This window comes from Brachycentrus maculatus, unplaced genomic scaffold, assembly GCF_059751285.1.
Source record: "Brachycentrus maculatus isolate JH-2025_06_01 unplaced genomic scaffold, ASM5975128v1 h1tg000349l, whole genome shotgun sequence".
Lineage (NCBI taxonomy): Eukaryota > Metazoa > Arthropoda > Insecta > Trichoptera > Brachycentridae > Brachycentrus > Brachycentrus maculatus.
Genome location: NW_028281098.1, coordinates 69,106 through 90,858, shown reverse-complemented (window position 1 = coordinate 90,858; position 21,753 = coordinate 69,106). Strand labels below are relative to the sequence as shown.

Below are 21,753 nucleotides of genomic sequence, written 5' to 3'. Positions count from 1 at the left end.
GAATTAGTGAAAATTCCACAGCCTATTCTACAGTCAGCTGGAGGCTGGGTGAGGACCTTTCCGACATCGGATCCGTGTTAGTTCATAAGGAACTCTCACGAGACGTGGTATCATGATAAAAGTACTGAAAGACATTGGTTAGGACACGACAAGCTAGGACACAAAATGCCGAATCCTCTTCTAGTGGAACGGATGGCCTGCTGACGACAGTCAGCAGTCTGACTTCTCCTGAGGAGTGCAACGTGGTTTCCTCCCAGCAATGAGCAAATGCTGACAAGTTTCTGATTGGCCCACACTAGATTATCCCTTCTGTTCCCAACACAGATTGAAATAAAACAATTTTTTAGCTAGAAAAAACAAATATCCACTTCTTATCTGCACCCCCGATGGAGCATAGGTCACTGCATCATATAAACAGTGTTATCTTGATCGTCAACACATGAAGGGAAGGTGATCAGCCCTCCACTGCATATACCATTCCAGGGTAGTATTGAATAAATATTAGAGTGAAAAAAAACACTTTTTTATTTGACCCTCCCTAGGGATCGAATCCGGGACCTCCAGTACTGTAGCTGAGCGTGCTGACCATTACACTACGGAGGCGGACTAAAATATTCACTTAATGATCTGTAAAACTTGTACATAAATAATTAAAATAACTTCCATCTAAAAAAAAAGTAAAGTCTATTTTACAGTATGGAATTATTGGTTGGAATAGTACGAGTGATGCATTATTAAATCATGTTATAAGTGCCCAAAAATCGATAAAAGCCTATTAAATTTAGATGTCGTGTTGCAATAGTTCCATTTTTAGAAAGGCCCTTATCTCACCTTTCTCACGTATGGTCTGTAATCGTATAGGCCCATGTTTCCCACCAGGAGGACCTTCCCGTGTTCTATGTAGCCCGGGAAGGGACAATACACTGAAACAATAAACACACAAGGTCCTTAATAAATCGATCAGGAATTCAGAGTCATCAAGGTACACAACATCTCATATTATTTATCAACTAACTAATCATCACACCACTTCACACAAAGGTAAGCAGAGAGAATAGAATGCCACACCAATCTGTACTGCAAACAATCTTTGCGTGTTCCATATTCATCCATCTCATATATTCCAACTCCTGACCAGACCACATTCAAGCATTTGACATACATGCCAAGTCTTCCTAAGTGTTCTTTTGCTCCTATTTCCAATTACATTTGCCTCCTAAATTTTCTATTCTTTCTTCACTCATTCATTCAATATGCCCAAACCATTCCAACACACCTTTATTAAATTTTATCGATAATGCTTATCTCAGCCTCGCATTCTTTCCTTACATCACCATTGGAACATTTACCATACATGGTTTTGCCGCACTGAGAGATCGCATTTTGACTGCATTTCGGTCTACTTTCATCCTACTTTTGCCAATTCCATGCTTCACTTCCATACATTAGGGTAAAATTACTACATATTTTAAAAAGTATTTATTTAATACATCGATGTTCAAAGAGAACCGCCTATAATTTAAAAAATAAACAGGTTGGAAGCAGTGATCCAAAGTTTGGAAAATCCTACAATACCAAAGATAACACCAAAGGAAAGAGACAAAATTGATCCTGCCCAATATGCATATGTTGCAAGATGGACCCCACAAGGTGGACCTCAAAATTTTTTAAATGCAGACCTCGGGATAGTAAAAAAGGCATCGGAAGACCTAAAAAAAAATGGTCCGATAACAAAGCCACTGTGCTGGGTAGAAACTGGCTGCAAGCACCAACAGACCAAAAAAAAGGAAGGAATTGGATTTGGAAGAGGCCTATACCCAGCAGTGGAAGACAGAAGGCTAAAAAAGGAGATAAATAATCCATATGCATTTGTGAAGACATGATTGGAAGAAGAATTAAGGCAAGGTCGAAATAGTGGCACTTTAAGAAAAGGGTGAAATTGAATACCTTCCTGGCAGATGGGCATCTCTCCCGTCCAGTTCCCAAATGAGCAGAGCAACAGCTCCGGACCTTTTAGCGTGAAGCCGTCTTTGCAGTGGAATCTAGCCCTCATTCCGTGTTCAGTTTTAGGAGCCACCACCATGCCATTTTTCGGGGGTTTCGGAAGCCGCTTACATCTGGAAATAGACTCGATATTATAACACAACTTTGTTTATTAATTGATTTACTAATTTTTCAACTGTTCATTCACTGTCACACAGTCTGTGATACCTTCAATGAAGCCCACCGCGCCTTTGGCACACAGTCTGTGACACCTTCATAAATACACACCACACCTTTGGCATTCAGTCTGTGACACCTTCTATAAAGTCCATTGGGTGTTTGGCACACAGTCTAAGACATGTTTAATAAAACCCACTGCGCCTTTGATAAACCCACCGCTGACACACAGTCAATGACACCTTTGAAAAGGGTAGAATTACAAAATAATAAATATAATGGATAAATTTAAATATTGTGTTTCACTCTATCTCACTGCTCGCTGATAGTGTGTGAAGGAGACACGTATTTACCAGTGCTTTTAAAAAAAACCGTTATCCGCACCCCAATGGTGCATAGGGCACTGCTTCATATGAACACAGTGTTATCTTGATCGTTTACACACGAAGGAAAGGTGATCAGCCCTCCGCTTCAGGTACCAGTCCAGGGTAATATTGAATAAATATTACAGTGAAAAAATCACTTATATTTATTTGACCCCCCTGGGAATCGAACCCGGGACCTCCAGAACGGTAGCCGAGCGTGCTGACCATTACACTACAGAGGCGGACAAAAATTTGTTATTTTATTTAGACTTTTTGTTTCTCTATTAGTGTATTCATTAATGCATTTTTATATTAGAGACTGTATATATGTATAATGTTAAAAGCTTTAGCCGTTCAATAAATAAATAAATAATTGATCAAATACCTGGCAGGTTGACATTTGGGTATTTGCGTCCAGGTCCCGTTGTTGCACGTTACTGCTGGATTGTTGGATAAAAACTCGTAGTTTTTTTCGCAAATCACTATAAGAGCTTCTCCTAGAAAAATTATAAAAACAATTTTAATTATATTTAATAAATAAAATCACCACGATGATCTGATAGTGATGTAAGAGAGTTGACGATGAAAATTTGAAATTTTGTTTACCGTGGTGTACCATGCTTGATGAGCCGACCACTTGTGTAGTGGGTGCAGCGGAAGGGAGCGTCTCATTAGTGTCCTGGGTCACATTGTTTGGTACCAAGAGCACCCTGCCTTGCGTCACGTGAGGTACCACGCACGGAGCTGCAAACACATTAAAACAAATCAATCTATCGATCATCTGATACAGAAGCATCTAGGCTTCTTGACATACCTCTATTGCAAAGCAAATTTATTTTTTGAGATAAAAAATGAAAATTATTAGAAAATGTGAAACAAAAATGAATCTCAACATTTTGAGAGTGTCTTAAAAATACTTGTTCACAAATCTGGATTATCTCCAATTGTAGGAGTTATTTTTTTAGAATTTTTTGACATCTCAACATGGATAAAGAAGAATATGGAAGTCTGGGCATTTACGGGGCTTACCACCATCATAGGCGGGTTTAAGTGATCACTTTACACATGTGTAACATTAACCAATTCTACCCATTATTGACATACAAATAACCTCAAAAACCAAATACAAAGGACCTCGCATGTAAATAAAAGAGTTTCTGCTCAATAAAAAAGCTTCTTCATCTCACCAATAGATGTCTTTAGTGGAACCCTGGTGATTCAAGTACAATGTTTCGAAATTGGATCATATATAATATTTAGAACTTCCAAGAATTCGAGTTGTGTGGTTTGAAGAAGAAGAAGAATATACAGGACCAATCTGCCGATGGTTATGCCTGTAGGAAGAGCTACCGCTATGCTGAACAATATCACTGTTCCATGTGTCTGAGGGGGTATTCAGAAGCGAGATTCTCCTTCAACTTAAATTAATTAATTAAACCATATCCGCTCTCTAGGTGAAGCGTATGGAGTCCACAAACTGTCTCCAGGCTTTTCTGTCGGCTGCCAGCTCCCTTGCATGCTCCCAAGTCAGATCCGCGTCCCGAAGTTCTGACGAGAACTGCCGACGAATTGTCAGCAGTGGTCGTCCTGGGCGGCGCGAACCTGATGCCTTGTAAAAGAGACAAGCTTGATAGCGGCTCACAGGAGGCATGCGGAGTACATGGCCAAGCCAACTGAATCGCCTTTTCTTGACGACAGTTGTGACCAAGATTTGCTGCGTCCTACGCGTTATCTCTTCACTCCTCACAAAGTCAAACCACCGCACGCCTAAAATTCTCCGCAGACACCTATTCTCAATGCTTAGTACACGGCTGCTCTGGGCCCTTGTAAGGTGCCATGTTACACAGCCGTATAAGAGAACAGAAGCAAAGCAAGACTTTAACAAGAGTCTTAATAAGGGGCAGAGACTGTCTCACCTAGGCACTTGGGCAGCGGGTACCTCCACGTGCCGTCCAGCTGGCAGACAGTGCTGGAGTTGCCCTCCATCCGCATTCCGTCGTGGCAGCGGAATATGATGGAAGCGCCCAGACCGGTTCCCGCCTCAATGTTCTCCAGCCACCCGTTGAACAGCCTTCCCGGATGACCGCAGTTGATCTCTGCAAATTATCATTGGTTAATAAGTACATTCGCAACGCTCAATGTACTCAAATCCTCAAAATAACCAGTCCAATTAAAAGCGTCATAAGAATTGAAAATCAAGGTTTTATGCGTCTCTCTGTATGTAAAATAATCCAATAAGGATCTTGTATATATTTAAAGGGTTTTTCGTGCTAAGTGGAGACAAGTACGAGCTATTGCATGCATACTTGATCATGCCAAGTTTTTCTCGGTCTTCCTTCGCTCTTTTTCCAGCTACATTTGCCTCATAAATTTGTTTTACTGTTCATTCCTCACTCAATCGTTCCACATGTCCAAACTATCTCAACACACCTTTCTTCATTTTATTGATAATGCTTTTCTCAGCTTTGCATTCCTTCCTTATTTTACTATTCGAACATCTATCATACATGGTTTTGCCGCACTGAGAGATTACATTTCGACTGCATTCAGTCTATTTTCATCCTTCTTTTGCCAACTCCATGCTTCACTTCCATAGATTAGGGTTAGAACAAGGACTCTGTTGAATACTGCCAGTTTTGCTTTCAGGGAAAGGTTTTTATTTGCTGTCATTGATTTCAATGTACCATCCACTCTCCTTTCTATATTTTTATCAGGAATATGAATAGTCAGAGTGATTAGGAATACCTTTGCAGACGGGTTGCTGTCCGCTCCACTTCTTGTCCGCCCCGCAGCGCCTCGTGTTGTCCCCGAGCAGGCGGTAGCCGTACTTGCACTCGTAGCTCACGATGGAGTTGTACGCGCACGACGTGAACACGGCGCGCCCGTGCCGCGGCGCGTCCGGCGTGGGGCACTGCACGGCCGTCACCACTGTCACAGTCCAACCGTACTTACAGTCAACCAATGTCAACACTCTCCACCAGCCATAGCACACTCAAGTAAAGGAATATATCAACCTCATACAGGAGAAAATGACCAAGTGCATTTTTTACAAAAATGTGATTATTGACTATTTGAGATCTTATATATTAAACCATATCCGCTTCCTAGGTGGAATCCCCTTGCATCCTCCCAAGTCAGATCCGCGTCCCGAAGTTCTGACGAGAACTGCCGACGAATTGTCAGCAGTGGTCGTCCTGGGCGGCGCGAACTTGATGCCTTGTAAAAGAGGCAAGCTTGATGGCGGCTCTCGGGAGGCATGCGGAGTACATGGCCAAGCCAACTGAATCGCCTTTTCTTGACGACAGTTGTGACCAAGATTTGCTGCGTCCTACGCCTTATCTCTTCATTCCTCACAATAGCTAGTAATATCTGATATTTGAATTCTTACTAGCTTATAATGTTGACTTGGAAAAATCCCAAAGCGATTTTAAACTTGTAAGTATAATATATTGACTTGTTAAAAATGACTAACTGCATTGATGTTTATTTTCTTGCCAAGCAAAAGTGACTTAAATGTCCCTCCTGAACATCTTACGTTTTGTTAGTTGGTCACTTTCTCCTGTACGACTGCGATACGTCTATCGTGGAGTAAGGAACATTCTTTATTGGGATACATATTGTGATATCTTTGATTTATTACATGCCAATATAAAGGAATTGTGATGTAGAAATTTTAGTAAAGAAAGTCTCCAAATTATCTCTCATATTAAATCTCTCTTATATTATTTTATTTATTGTTTCGGCATTAACTTTGTGGTAAGACATGTTACAATGATTAAAGAAAACACTTCGTTTTTTACCACTTGAGTTTTATTATAGACTACATGTTTCAGAAGTTAAACTTCCATCATTCAGGTCTGTATAATAACTAAAATATAAAATATAAAATTGTTCTGTAAAAAAGGAGAGGGGAAAGTAAGGGGAAGGGGTTAGTCAAGGAACGGAGTGTGAAAACAAAGGAAAAATGGAAAGCAATGGCGAAGAATTTTGAAACAATATATTATTTAATAAATTATTATTAGAATTCAGGTTATTTTGTATTTCTAAATTTTCAAGATAATTCATAATTTGGCCTTTATATGGAACAAGGTGTAATAATTTTAATTTATGAGAGTGAAATGAGTGATTAGTATCTATTATATGATTTGCAAATTCCGAAAAATAATTACTAACAAGACCGCTATGATGTTCTTTAATTCTAATCTTTAAATTTCTCACAGTTTGGCCAATATATTTTTTATCATAATCTCCACACGAAACCCGACTAACCCCTTCCCCTCTCCTTTTTTACAGAACGATTTTATATTTTATATTTTAGTTACTATACAGACCTGAATGATGGAAGTTTAACTTCTGAAACATGTAGTCTATAATAAAACTCAAGTGGTAAAAAACGAGGTGTTTTCTTTAATCATTGTAACTCTCTTATATTGTTTTATTGTTCAAAAGAAGGTTTATAAAAATAAAACAGATATTTCAAGGGTGAATGTTTATTAGGACTATAATAAATACTGAACAAGTAGTTAATTGAAACATAGGAATATTAGAATACATTATATTGAAGAAAGTTCTAGAGGAATACAACATGCATTTTAGAGCTAAAACTGTTTAATATCTACAACATTCTAGTACTATTTTTGACTGCTCATCAAACATGCAATAAATTTGAGACATAACCTCAAAATACATACACTCTGCTGAACCAATTTCAATACTTTTTTTTTATTAATGGCAGTGAAATTCCATGATAATTGAAGATATGACTGTTAAAATTAAAAGCATAAATATGGAAACTGATTGTCAAATGAACCTTGTTTCAATTTTTTTTTAAATGAAACTGGTTTTGAAAAAAATAAGTGCCTAAACACACACCTGTGGAATAAAATATTACCAAAATGGCTGCCTTGACTTTTCATACAGAATGACATTTTTTTTTTTTTTTTACAAAGACACAGCTGTACTTCACAAATAGGGTCATTTAACAAATTGCAGATAGTATATCGAATATTGAAAGCGTATTATAACAAATTTGATTTCATTTTCTCTTATGCTGAAATGATAAAATTTATATTTTCAATAATATTTTTCCCTTTAAAAAATAAGTAAATAAATAGGTATGAAACGGCTTGACTTTAGGTGGTTTTAAAAATGGCGGCACAATTATTGCCTTGTCTTTGGATAGTTTTAAAAATAGCGGCATAATTATTGCCTAATCTTTGGATAGTTTTAAAAATGGCGGCACAGTTGTTGCTTTGTACTTAGATAGTTTTAAAAATGGCAGCATAATTATTGCCTTGTCTTTGGATAGTTTTAAAAATAGCGGCATAATTATTGCCTAATCTTTGGATAGTTTTAAAAAATGGCGGCACAGTTGTTGCTTTGTACTTAGATAGTTTTAAAAATGGCAGCATAATTATTGCCTTGTCTTTGGATAGTTTTAAAAATAGCGGCATAATTATTGCCTAATCTTTGGATAGTTTTAAAAATGGCGGCACAGTTGTTGCTTTGTACTTAGATAGTTTTAAAAATGGCAGCATAATTATTGCCTTGTCTTTGGATAGTTTTAAAAAATGGCAGCACAATTATTACCTTGACTTTGGATAGTTTTAAAAATGGCAGCACAATCATTGCCTCCTGCTTTGCTTTAGATGGTTTTAAAAATGGCAACACAATCATTGTGTTACCTTTGGATGGTTTTAAAAAATAGCGACACAATCGTTCACTCACCACTTTCCAATGTGTTGAGACTATCAACTGAGAGAGATGGTTAACTGCTCTCACAATAGCAGGTACTCATTATTAAGTATTGTTAATTAAACACAACGACAGCTTTGTCAAGGATTTTGTAGGATTTATTGTCATTTTGTAGGCAATTTAAGACATTCATATTTTAGAGGCATTTAGAAAATCATTTGACATGTACAAAAACAAACATATTTAAACTATTGTACTTTTGTACTATTTGTACTGTTTTTTTCAAATATTCAAATGTGAAAGACCCTATTGTGTATTGAATGTTTAGGTTAGGTTAGGTCAGATTGGGTCAGTTCAAGTAAGGTAAGGTTGTACTGTAAACTGTCTTTAAACCATTACAAAATTGAATGATTTAATGTGACCATTTTTCTAAATGAAACTAAGAAAGGAATGAAAGGTTTAGCCACTTTATGACATGTGACTGTTTTTTTTGAGTGTCAAAGAAACCTTAGTCGGAGTTCGATGATAATCCGTTGATTTTTTTCCTATAAACTATACATAAAGACTTTAATTGAGTGATCCACTAAGACGAAAAAAGACAAAAAATAAGTACAGACAAGGATTCTAAGTAATAAGTCTACTTCTACTTATTACAACTACTTCTATCACTCCATTTCCCTGCAGAGGTAGGCAGAGAGGATGGAACACCGCATTGTTTATTCTTACATACACTCCTAGCTTCCTCTACATCCATTCAACTATTCATACTATTACGTAGACTTTTGACTTGACCAGATCTTAGGTTGTAATCGATTTGGTTACGCCGACTCTTTTTTGGCCTTCCCCATTCTGTTTTCCCATTCGCATTTGCCAAATACACTTTCTTGTCATCCATTCCCTCTGCACGTCCAAACTACCTCACCTTTCCTAATCTCTTCAATTACCTTTACATTTCTTGCTCATATCTTGATTTGTATTTCTGTCATACATTCATTTTTCACATATCCGTCAAAGATATCGCATTTCACTCTGCTTTTATCCTTCTCTTGACAATTTCATGTCTTGTATACACCAATGTTGGCACTAGCACTCCGTTACGTACTGCCAGTATGATGCCTTGGATGATCGTAATATAATCAAAACTATGGTATATGTATAATATATGATACTTTTTGACAAATTTGTGAAAGGTAAGTTAAAGGGGCAAAAATAATACCTTTGGAGGTAGTAAGATGGATAATATCTTCATTCTTAATACTGCCATATATCGGTGTTCCACACATTCGTCAGAGGGCTTCCATTTCGACGGCGTCAACTCTAGGAGTGTCTACAGTAAATCTCTACTCCAATACGCAAGTCAACATTACCAAAGCAGTTACTTTTTAAACGATCCGAGCTTCAAGACAAAAGCGTTCTCTAGAGAGCATGAAAGCGAGTGATGTGCTTCGTGAATAAGAAATAGTTTACTGTGACATTAGAATCTTTCGATTAAGAAGTGCACTGGTGCATTGAGAGTGCATTAAATAGAATAATCAGTGAGACATCTAATATTGTAATTCCGGCATTGAATTTGTAGGTTAAGTTAATTGAAGCGATCCGTCGGGTCCCGGAGGTGAGACTACTTTTCTCGGTTCACGATTTGTTCGATAAGACAACCCATCTCTCATGCTCCTCCATTTTGTAATGCAGCACAAAAAAAGGAAGACACAAATTTGGTCAATCAACACGGAACTGCCAGGAACTCTGCATCGGCAAATCTGGCAAACGTTCTGTTATCTTGGAACACAACATAAGCAAATCTGGCAGATGTTCCGTTGCCTTAAACACAACATTAGCCAATTTGGCAGACGTTCTGTTACCACGGAACAAAACGCAAGCAAATCTGGCAGACGTTCCGTTATCTTGGAACACAACATAAGCAAATCTGGCAGATGTTCCGTTGCCTTAAACACAACATTAGCAAATTTGGCAGACGTTCTGTTACCACGGAACAAAACGCAAGCAAATCTGGCAGACATTTTGTTATCTAGCAATTTGACACAAGCAAATTTGCTAGATGTTTTGTTATCTTGGAACGAAACGTAAGCACATTTGGCAGATGTTCTGTTATCATGGAACAAAACGCAAGCAAATCTGGCAGATGTTTTGTTATCTAGGGGCATAACACAAGCAAATCTGCTATGTGTTTTGTTATCTTAGAACAAAACATAAGCAAATCCGGCAGATATTATGTTACCTAGGGACATAACACAAGCAAATCTGCTAGATGTTTTGTCATCTCGGAACAAAACAAAAAGCAAATCTGGAAGATATTCTGTTTCCTTGGAACAAAACGTAAGCAAATCTGGCAGATGCTCTGTTACCTTGCATCAAAACATTAGCAAATCTGGCAGATCCATTGGCATACAGTGCATCAGCAAATCTGACAAAGCCAACTCTTGGAGAGTTACTGTTGCGTTCTCACAAAAACACTTTATTCTTGGCAGATTTGCTGATGCATCCAACCGTCCAGAAGGCAATCTGACGGATTTTCAGACACCTTCAATATGATTTGCAAAAAAAAACTGCACAATTATTACAGGGACACATCTAATTTATAAGAAAAAGCATGCAACATTTGAAGAGATATAATTGATTAGTATATTTAGAATGACAGTACATGACTTGATAGTAGTAAATTGAGATTAATTTAATTGAAACAATGAATTTTTACTAATCTAACACATTCATGGAAAGATCCATCCTTGGTTTAAGCCTGAGAGATAAAGTAAGAAATGAAGATATCAGGAACAGAACCAAAATAGTGGATATCATGGACCCCGTGGCATGACTCTAGTGGCAATGGGCGGGACATATTGCAAGACAAGATGGATCTCAAAATTTTTTGAGATGGAGACCTTGGGAGAGTAAAAGAGGTGTTGGAAAACCTCAAAAAAGATGGTCTGACGACATAGCAGCTGTGGGGGGTAGAAACTAGCTGGAAACAGCAACTGACCGAAGTGAATGGAAGGATACAGAAAAGGCCTATATCCAGCAGTGCAGGATAGAAGGCTAGAGAAGAAGAATCTAACACATTGATGGTTAAGTATGCCAATCGCGTATTGTGCGCTTGATGTGTTAATTATTAGGTCCAAAATTGGCATGTTCAGTCACATGGGCATTCATAGATAGCCCCACATGCTGAAGACATATTCTCGGGCGTGAATTGGGAGCTATTAATATTATTACTTGATGGGATATCGGTAGTCAATGCAACAATGCTCTTGTTGTCATTCTGAGTAACATGTCATGAGGATAGCCTGGAACGACTGGTTGTGATCGGTAGCCTGGAGGGGAAGAGAATCCTCACACGAATGCACCGATCAAGTTAAGGCAGCAGCAGGCACCTAGGTGGTTGAAGAGCTTCGTGCAGCGCAGTCAAGGGATAACTCGAGAAGAGTCATTGCTTTCGCAAGGGTCACAACCCTCAGTAAAGAGGAGTAAGACAGAGAAGAGAGGAATTTGAAGCGGAGCAGCTGATCATAATCAAGATAACACTGCGTTTATATGATGCAGTGCCCTATGCACCATTGGGGTGTGGGTAAGGGCTTTGAATAAGAATAGACTGATAAAATGCAGTAAATTTTGACTAATTCTTTTGTAGATGTAACTAATTTTTTTGTAGTATTATCAGTTAGCAAGTCTAGCTTTGAGTTTCTGTCTATTTGTATACTAACATATTAGATTTTGTCTAGTTTAAGTGGTTGTGTGTGTCTACTTACGGACACAGGTGGGCAGCTCGTTGGGCGCCCAGTTGCCGTCGGGCTGGCAGAAGCGCTCGGCCTTCCCGACGAGCTCGAAGCCCGCGCCGCAGTGCAGCGCCGCCCGGCACCCGAACGTGTGGCACTCGGCCGTCACCCAGCCGTGAGGCAGCTCCCCGGGCGGGCCGCACGAGCGCGCTGCAAGTGCATAAAGTGCTTATTGCAATAGAATAAAGTAGAACATCATGGTTATACAATTGGGATAGATACACAACATTTTGAGTGTGTCCAAATACTTGTTCACAAAATATGGACTATCTCCAATTACAGGAGTTATTTTCATATTATTTTTTGACATCTCATCAAAGATGAAGAAGGATTTTCATCTTTGATGAGATATTTTCATCTCACCAATAGATGTCTCTAATGAAGTTCTAGTGATTCAAGAACAATGTTTCAAAATTGGTTCATTTATATAGAACTTCCAAGAATTTGAGTAGTGTGGTTGTCAATAATGGGTAGAATTGGTGAATGTTACACGTGTGTTAAGTGATCACTTAAACCAGCTTAAGTGATGACGGTCGTCAGCCCCGTAAATGCCCAGACTTCCATATCCTTCTTCATCTTTGATGAGATGTCAAAAAATAATGGGATAGATACAGTGTCAGATGGAATGGGGAGACTGAAGGTAGGATGGAGTGGATATTGTAAGGAATGTGAGTATGTTAGTGACACATTGGTGACAGCAACATAGCCACAAGTGTGTGTATACTTTGCATAGTCTGGCAAGTGGATTTTAGAAACCAGTCACTCACAGGGGCATGTATGACTAGATATATGGATGTGAAGGAGGCGAGGAGTGTATGTCAGGACAGAAGAGTGGCGTTCTATCCTCTCTGCCTACCCGTGCGGGGAAACGGCGTGATGGTAGTAGTAGAAGTCACTCACTTAGAGCTGCCTAGTGATACTTGCGGTCAGGGGGACCTGACATGACAAACACCGAAGAAAAGGAAATAGTAAAGAGAGGCGTTCCGACTCACGCTCGCAGGTGATGTCCGGCCCGTACCAGGAGGCCTGGCCCTCGATGGCCAGGCACTTGGCGCGCGGGAAGCCGTTGGTCACGTAGCCCGTGTGGCAGTGGTACTGGATGGTGGCGTCCAGGTCGAAGGTGGCCTGCTCCGGCAGCGCCGAGTGCCGCGCGTGCTCGATGTGCGGCGGCGTCAGGCAGTATACTGGAACAGAGAGAGATGTCCGGTGAGATAGATGACCGATATGAGGTGATACTAGAGGGAGAGATGCCTGGTGAGAGAGATGACCAAGATGAGGTGGTGCTGGAGAGAAAGACGCCTAGTGAGAGATATAACCGAGACGAGGTGGTACTAGAGGGACAGATGCCTGGTGAGAGAGATGACCCATATTTATTTGTATTATTTTTTATTTATTTATTTATTTTATAGATACAAACATTTTTTTTACTATATGTATTACGGCTCTTTAGGCATGGCCTGTGTTGAGCCGAAATACTTACATGTTAATACAATTTTTTTTATTTTTTTTTATTTTAATTTTTTTATTATTAGATTATATACATTACATACAATAGGTACAAAAACAATTTCCAGTATAAAGGTTTTACAATTAAATAATTACACATGGACTTCAATTCACTTCCTACCTTGTCCCTTTCAACGAGAAGCAACCATCGTCGGACACTGTTTTTAAAAACATGATTATTACTAGAATTCTTAATGGTTATGAGGTGGTACTAGAGGGAGAGATGCCTGGTGAGAGAAATGACCAATATGAGATGGTACTAGAGGGAGAGATGCCTGGTGAGAGAGATGACCAAGATTATGTAGTGCTGGAGAGAGAGATGCCTGGTGAGAGATATGACCGAGATGAGGTGGTGCTAGAGAGAGAGATGACCGATATGAGGTGGTGTTGAAGAGAGAGATGCCTAGTGAGAGATGGCTTTCCTTTTTAGATGGGAGTTGCATTTATTTTGTGTATTGGTCATGTAAGGCCCATTTTTGTGCCCAAACCAGGTATGCATTGTATGTATTTTTGCAAATGGATCACTTGAAGATACTTGAGATGTCACAACAGACTCACTGTTTTGCTTGCAAGCCGGCGGCTGTCCTGCCCACTGCCCGTCGGCTTGGCAGTTCCTGCTCTGCAGCCCGACCACGTGGTATCCATGGGGACAGGAATACACAGCCCTGTTTAAAATAAAACCAATCAATTTTAAACAAACAAACATCATGAATTGTATAAAGATCTCTGAACAATGAGCAAAGGACTCAATGTGACCATAAAATATTATTTTATGAATTAATTTTTAAATCAAACACAGATTTTTTGAGTCTACTAAGGAACACCAGGATAAGGGAAATATGTGAGATTAAAGATGTCGTTAGGTGGAGGAGTCAACTATGAAAATGATGGTAACTGTTTTGGAAGGATGGCAGCATTTGTATTCTCAAACGGTAGGTACATAAATTTGGTTTATTTATTGATCTGGCATTTAATTTGTAGAACTCCATCGTAATTTATGTATTAATTTTAAAATCAAACACACAATTTTTTGAGTCTACTAAGTTTTATTTCATTAAAAAAAACACGTAAAAAATTAATGTTGTGACAATTGTTTCGCCTAGTTATGGCATTTTTCAAACGAACTAGGCGAAACAATTGTCACGATATTTATTTTTTATGTGTTTTTTCTTCAAATAAAATAACACTTAGTAGACTCAAAAAATCTGTGTTTGATTTAAAAATTAATACATAAATTAAAATGGAGTTCTACAAATTAAACGCCAAATCAATAAAAAAAAATAATGTTTACAGGGTGGCGCAAAAATAATCACCCTATCGGAAGAAATTATAATTCTCGCAAATGGCGTCGTACGTCAATCATATTTGACATTTGTGAACTAGACGGCCATACAAACTGATTTAGGGTGGCGCAAAATTCATCATCCGATTTTGTTTTTTAATAACTTTTTTACTAAATAAAAAAAAAAGATTTTGAGTGATGAAAATCATAATATGAAGCTTTACAATTTTTTCTGTAACGTGGAAAATATGATATCCGTCAAGTAGCTGCCGCCAGTGTTGATACGCGTCAGTGCCCGTTTGATCAATCTGTTTGTATACCGCAGCTGTCTAGTTCACAAATGTCCAATGTGATCGATATGTGACGCCGTTTGCAAAAATTATAACATCTTCCGACAGGGTGATTAGTTTTGCGCCACATGTATGTTTGTGTGTGTGTGTACACGACTTACTTGTCACCAAAAAGTCGTCCCGAAACTGTGACGTCACCAAGCTCGGGCTTATCCAATTCCGGACATTCACGATCTGTAAAAATTTATATTATATAAACAATATATATATTATATAAACAAAGATTAAGAAGAACATGGAAGTCTGGGCATTTAAGCCAGGCTTATCGCTCACTCCTTTCAACAACGTCATATATCAAAAATAGTCAATTTTCAGCTGTGCATGTTTTCGGAATGCCCAGAAAATGTACTATATCCCAGTAAAAGCGGCATATTTTTGACTTAATATTTACCCGCTACAGAGCAGAAAGTGTTATTTTTGCACTGTTAAGAAAAGGTATTGTTTAATTATTTTTTTAAATATACTAAATATTTTTCAAATGGAGAAAAAAACATTCCGGTTTTACGTAAAAAGATCTGTAGCACAATAAAAAGTTCAATAAGTGGGTTGATATTTATTTTTAATACATTTTTTATACTTTTTAACTTTAAAAACGATCTCCTGAAAAATCAAGTTTTTTGATGTATGACGTTGTTGAAAGGAGTGAGCGACATATTGAGTTATTTTTTATATTTTTATCAAGGTATAGGGCATTAGTAACGCATTAACGGTATTAACGCATTATTAATTATTTTTCAACAAAACATTACTGAAACGGCTATCTATATTAATGTTTTTTATCAAGGCATATAGCTAAATGTAGGTAAATTCAGACATATAGTATTTACCTATATTTAATATATTTTAATATTTAATAGTAAGGTATATTTTAAAAATTGACTTATTTTTATATTTTTATCAAGGTATAAGGCATTATTAACGCATTAACGGAATAAACGCATTATTAATCATTTTCAATGAAATACTAATTAAACGGCTATCTATATTAATGTATTTTTATCAAGGTATATAGGTAAATATAGACATATTTACCTATATTTAATATATTTTAATATTTATAAAAAGGTATAAGGCTATCTATAGAAATGTATTTTTATCAAGGTATGTAGGTAAATATAGACATATTTACCCATATTTAATATATTTTTATATTTTTAAAAAGGTATAAGGCTATCTATATAAATGTATTTTTATCAAGGTATATAGGTAAATATAGACATATTTACCTATATTTAATATATTTTTTTAAAGGTATAAGGCTATCTATATAAATGTATTTTTATCAAGGTATACAGGTAAATATAGACATATTTACCTATATTTAATATATTTTTAAAAAGGTATAAGGCTATCTATATTAATGAATTTTTATCAAGGTATATGGGTAAATATAGACATAATTACCTATATTTAATATATTTTTATCAAGGTATAAGGCTATCTATAAAATGTATTTTTATCAAGGTATATAGGTAAATATAGACATATTTACCTATATTTAATTTATTTTTAAAAAGGTATAAGGCTATCTATATTAATGTATTTTTATCAAGGTATATGGGTAAATATAGACATATTTACCTATATTTAATATATTTTTATCAAGGTATAAGGCTATCTATATAAATGTATTTTTATCAAGGTATATAGGTAAATATAGACATATTTACCAATATTTAATATATTTTTAAAAAGGTATAAGGCTATCTATATTAATGTATTTTTATCAAGGTATATAGGTAAATATAGACATATTTACCTATATTTAATATATTTTTTATCAAGGTATAAGGCTATCTATATCAATGTATTTTTATCAAGGTATATAGGTAAATATAGACATATTTACCTATATTCAATATATTTTTATCAAGGTATATAGGTATATATAGACATATTTACCTATATTTTTATATTTTTAAAAAGGAATAAGGCTATCTATATAAATGTATTTTTATCAAGGTATATAGGTAAATATAGACATATTTACCTATATTTAATATATTTTTTATCAAGGTATAAGGCTATCTATATCAATGTATTTTTATCAAGGTATATAGGTAAATATAGACATATTTACCTATATTTAATATATTTTTTATCAAGGTATAAGGCTATCTATATCAATGTATTTTTATCAAGGTATATAGGTAAATATAGACATATTTACCTATATTTAATATATTTTTATCAAGGTATATAGGTATATATAGACATATTTACCTATATTTTTATATTTTTAAAAAGGAATAAGGCTATCTATATAAATGTATTTTTATCAAGGTATATAGGTAAATATAGACATATTTACCTATATTTAATATATTTTTTATCAAGGTATAAGGCTATCTATATCAATGTATTTTTATCAAAGTATATAGGTAAATATAGACATATTTACCTATATTTAATATATTTTTTATCAAGGTATAAGGCTATCTATATCAATGTATTTTTATCAAGGTATATAGGTAAATATAGACATATTTACCTATATTTAATATATTTTTATCAAGGTATATAGGTATATATAGACATATTTACCTATATTTTTATATTTTTAAAAAGGAATAAGGCTATCTATATAAATGTATTTTTATCAAGGTATATAGGTAAATATAGACATATTTACCTATATTTAATATATTTTTTATCAAGGTATAAGGCTATCTATATCAATGTATTTTTATCAAGGTATAAAGTAAATATAGACATATTTACCTATATTTAATATATTTTTATCAAGGTATAAGGCTATCTATATCAATGTATTTTTATCAAGGTATATAGGTATATATAGACATATTTACCTATATTTTTATATTTTTAAAAAGGAATAAGGCTATCTATATAAATGTATTTTTATCAAGGTATATAGGTAAATATAGACATATTTACCTATATTTAATATATTTTTATCAAGGTATAAGGCTATCTATAAAAATGTATTTTTATCAAGGTATATAGGTAAATATAGACATATTTACCTATATTTAATATATTTTTAAAAAGGTATAAGGCTATCTATATTAATGTATTTTTATCAAGGTATACGGGTAAATATAGACATATTTACCTGTATTTAATATATTTTTATCAAGGTATAAGGCTATCTATATTTTTTCTATTTTCATTTTTAGCGCATTTTTAATCATTTTTCGACGAAACGGTAATTCCTGAATACGATTAGCAAAATAAATCTACGCATAATTGGCCATTAAAAATAGCAAGGAATCCGAAAGAAGCGTAGGATTTCGAGATAAAATAATAGTGGGATCGAAAAATGGCCTTTCATTACGGCTGTGAAAATAATAATGTTGGAAAATGAGATTTACGGCGGCCATATTTCTTTATTTCCCGCCCTCGCTACGAGTTTTCTGCAAAATAAATCAAACTAAATACACAAGAAAATGGCACGTACACCGAATTTACAACGTTTTAGCGAAAACTTGTATTGCATTTTAAAAATTGTGTACATAAAGCATTGTTAACTTAGTTGTACATTGATATAACACTCTCCTTAACATTCATCGTTCACTTTGTGTAATACCGCTTAAATTTTTAAGTGGTATAACCACTTTGATTGTAAGTGGTATTACCAATAAATTTTTAAGTGGTATTACCACTTAAAAAACTTTTCAAGTGGTATTTTGAGTGTGTTCAAATACCTGTCCACAAATCTGGGTTTTCTCCACTCGGGAGTTATTATTAAATTTTGTCATCTCAACATAGATGAAGAATAATATGAAGGTCTCTATAATTACAGGGCTTGTGACTTGTCGTAGGCTAGTGTGATTACTTTACACATGATTTACACACTTATAATTTACGTGTGTAAGTGATCACATTACACACGTAAATCATAAGCTACATAAAAAAAATAATAAATCATGTTTTCAGGCGTTTTCCAGTATGTAAAAATAATCCGGGGTTAGGATCTTGCATACATCTAAAAAGAGTCACTCTAATAATAATAAAAAAGAGTAAATGCAATAATGGATCTTTTTCAGACGGGAGGAATATCTAATTTAGCATTTTCAACCTATAAAGGATTGTATTAGACTCGTGAAGTGTTTATAACACTCGATATAATTAATATTTTCATTCATCATTTTCTTTTGGAAAATTTGCCTTCCAAAAAACGTTATTTTCGTAAGTTGGCAATGAATGACGTCACAGAAACGATGGAGTCATTTTAACGTTAGTGTCATTGCTAAATTATTGGCGGCTCTATTTGTTGATGTCTATGGTCCACCCTCCTACCCCCCCCCCTCCCCTCATATATGTATAACACAAATGGTAATGTAGTGGTAAACAAACAATCCATACTACTACTATTACAGCTCTATAAACCATAGACAATAAACCATATGACGTCATAAAACGTTCGATGACGGAAATTTGATGACGTATACGAACGCACGTTTTTCGTTTTATTCAAATATCTAAAGTTTAAAATATAATATTCCTACAGATTTAGTTCCCTACAGATTTCAATAAGAATGTTACCGATAGTCTTGTGATTTTTCATATTAATTTATTAGCCAATAATCCAACATCGTGACAAAGTCCTCGCAAGCAGAGTTGGGCCATTATTTCAGCACGCCAAGTAGCGCAATAAAAGGTATAAAAAAGCGATCGTTCCCGAAATAATTGTTCCTGAATATCCTTCTGAAAGTATTCTGCGAATTTCTAAAAATATTTTCCATCTAGACTCGTATCAAGTTTCATACAGTGGTTTTATAATACAGTAGCGAGCAGTGGAATTTTTCCAGGCTGAAAATATCAGTTTTTAAAAATAAAAAAATAAATGTAGTGATTTTTCGATAGCTTTTCAGTCCAAATTATTAAACAACACTGATTAAATATGATATACCAAAAAGTGCCTATTTAGTGACCAAAAAATATTTTTTCATAATTTTATACTTAATTTGTAGATTTTCATTTTTTTTACACAGAAATGAAAAATACTCATAATTTAAAAAACCACATATTTAATAGTTTTTACAACATTTTGAGTGTGTCCAAATACTTGTTCACAAAATCTGGATTATCTCCAATTACAGGAGTTATTTTCATATTATTTTTTGACATCTCATCAAAGATGAAGAAGAATATGGAAGTCTGGGCATTTACGTGTGTAAAGTGATCACTTAAACCAGCCGATGACGGTAAATGTAAATGCCCAGACTTCCATATTCTTCTTCATCTTTGATGAGATGTCAAAAAATAATGTGAAAATAACTCCTGTAATTGGAGATAATCCAGATTTTGTGAACAAGTTTTTGGACACACTCAAAATGTTGTAAATAAATTATCTGGTCAAATTATAAGCTTAAATAATAAAAATGAAAATGGTATTTTCTGGCGTTTCTCATGTGTGTGATATAATCCAGGATTTGGACCTCACATACTAATATAAGAGTTTCTGCTTGATAAAAAGCTTCTTTACAAAAATAATATTTTAAAGTGTTGTTTAAAAAATATATATATATACATATATATATATATATATATATATATATATATATATATATATATATATATATATATATATATATATATATATATATATATATATATATATATATGTATATATGTATATACATAAATATATGTATATATATATATATATATATATATATATATATATATATATATATATATATATATATATATATATATATATATATATATATATATATATATATATATATATATATATATATATATATATATATATATATATATATATATATATATATATATATATATAAATATAAATATATATATTGATAACATATTACCTGGCTTGATGCAGGACATGCCACATGCTCCATCGCAGAGGCATTTCTTCTTTTTACTCTTGCAGTCCTCGTCTGATGAACATTTGCGCAGGCATTTTTGTCCCTGGAAATAAATTGTCAGAATCACACATATGCCCCGATATTAGTTGCCTAATCACACATATGTGTTCCGGTATTAATTCCCCAATTACACATATATTCTGGTGCCAATTACCTTATTACAAACATGTTCCGGTATTAATTCCCTGATCACATATATGTTCCGGTATTAATTCCTCAAATTTTATTAGTTCCCCAATCACACATGTTCTGGTGTCAATTACCTAATCCCACATATGTTTCGGTGTTAATACCCTTATCACAGATATGTTCCAATAATATTCCCAATCGCACATATCGCTCACTCCTTTCAAGAACGTCATAAATCAAAAAACTTGATTTTTCAGGAGAACGTTTTTAAAGTATAAAAATATAATCCAATGTATTAAAAATAAATATCAAGCCACTTATTGAACTTTTTACTTTGCAACACATCTTTTTAAGTAAAACCTGAAGGTTTTTTCTCCATTTGAAAAATATCAAGTATATTTTAAAAAAATAATTAAACAATACCTTTTCTTCAAAATGCAAAAACAACACTTTCTGCCCTGTAGCGGGTAAATATTAAGTTAAAAATATGCCTCTTTTGCTGGGATATAGTAAATTTTCTTGGCATTCCGAAAACATGCACAACTGAAAATTGACGATTTTTGATTTATGACGTTCTTGAAAGGAGTGAGCGACATATGTTCAGGCATCACC

At 34.8% G+C, this 21,753-nt stretch overlaps 2 protein-coding genes across 2 annotated transcripts in view; one reads left to right on the top strand and one right to left on the bottom strand.

Annotated features, from left to right (window-relative positions):
* The window catches only part of LOC148303758 (dynein light chain roadblock-type 2-like), a 124,871-nt gene that overhangs the window by 63,544 nt on the left and 39,574 nt on the right, over positions 1-21,753 (top strand). The gene's annotated exons all lie outside the window — the stretch shown is intronic.
* Positions 1-21,753, bottom strand: part of LOC148303760 (sushi, von Willebrand factor type A, EGF and pentraxin domain-containing protein 1-like) — a 62,678-nt gene that overhangs the window by 30,075 nt on the left and 10,850 nt on the right. Inside the window, exons 3-13 of the mRNA XM_088269380.1 lie at positions 20,953-21,055; positions 15,247-15,319; positions 14,072-14,178; positions 13,000-13,191; positions 11,981-12,157; positions 5,271-5,453; positions 4,442-4,621; positions 3,132-3,269; positions 2,911-3,022; positions 1,948-2,117; positions 832-923 (exon numbers count right to left, since the gene is read on the bottom strand). Of these exons, the coding sequence (XP_088125506.1) occupies positions 832-923; positions 1,948-2,117; positions 2,911-3,022; positions 3,132-3,269; positions 4,442-4,621; positions 5,271-5,453; positions 11,981-12,157; positions 13,000-13,191; positions 14,072-14,178; positions 15,247-15,319; positions 20,953-21,055 (1,527 nt within the window). The remainder of the gene's footprint in view (positions 1-831; positions 924-1,947; positions 2,118-2,910; positions 3,023-3,131; positions 3,270-4,441; positions 4,622-5,270; positions 5,454-11,980; positions 12,158-12,999; positions 13,192-14,071; positions 14,179-15,246; positions 15,320-20,952; positions 21,056-21,753) is intronic.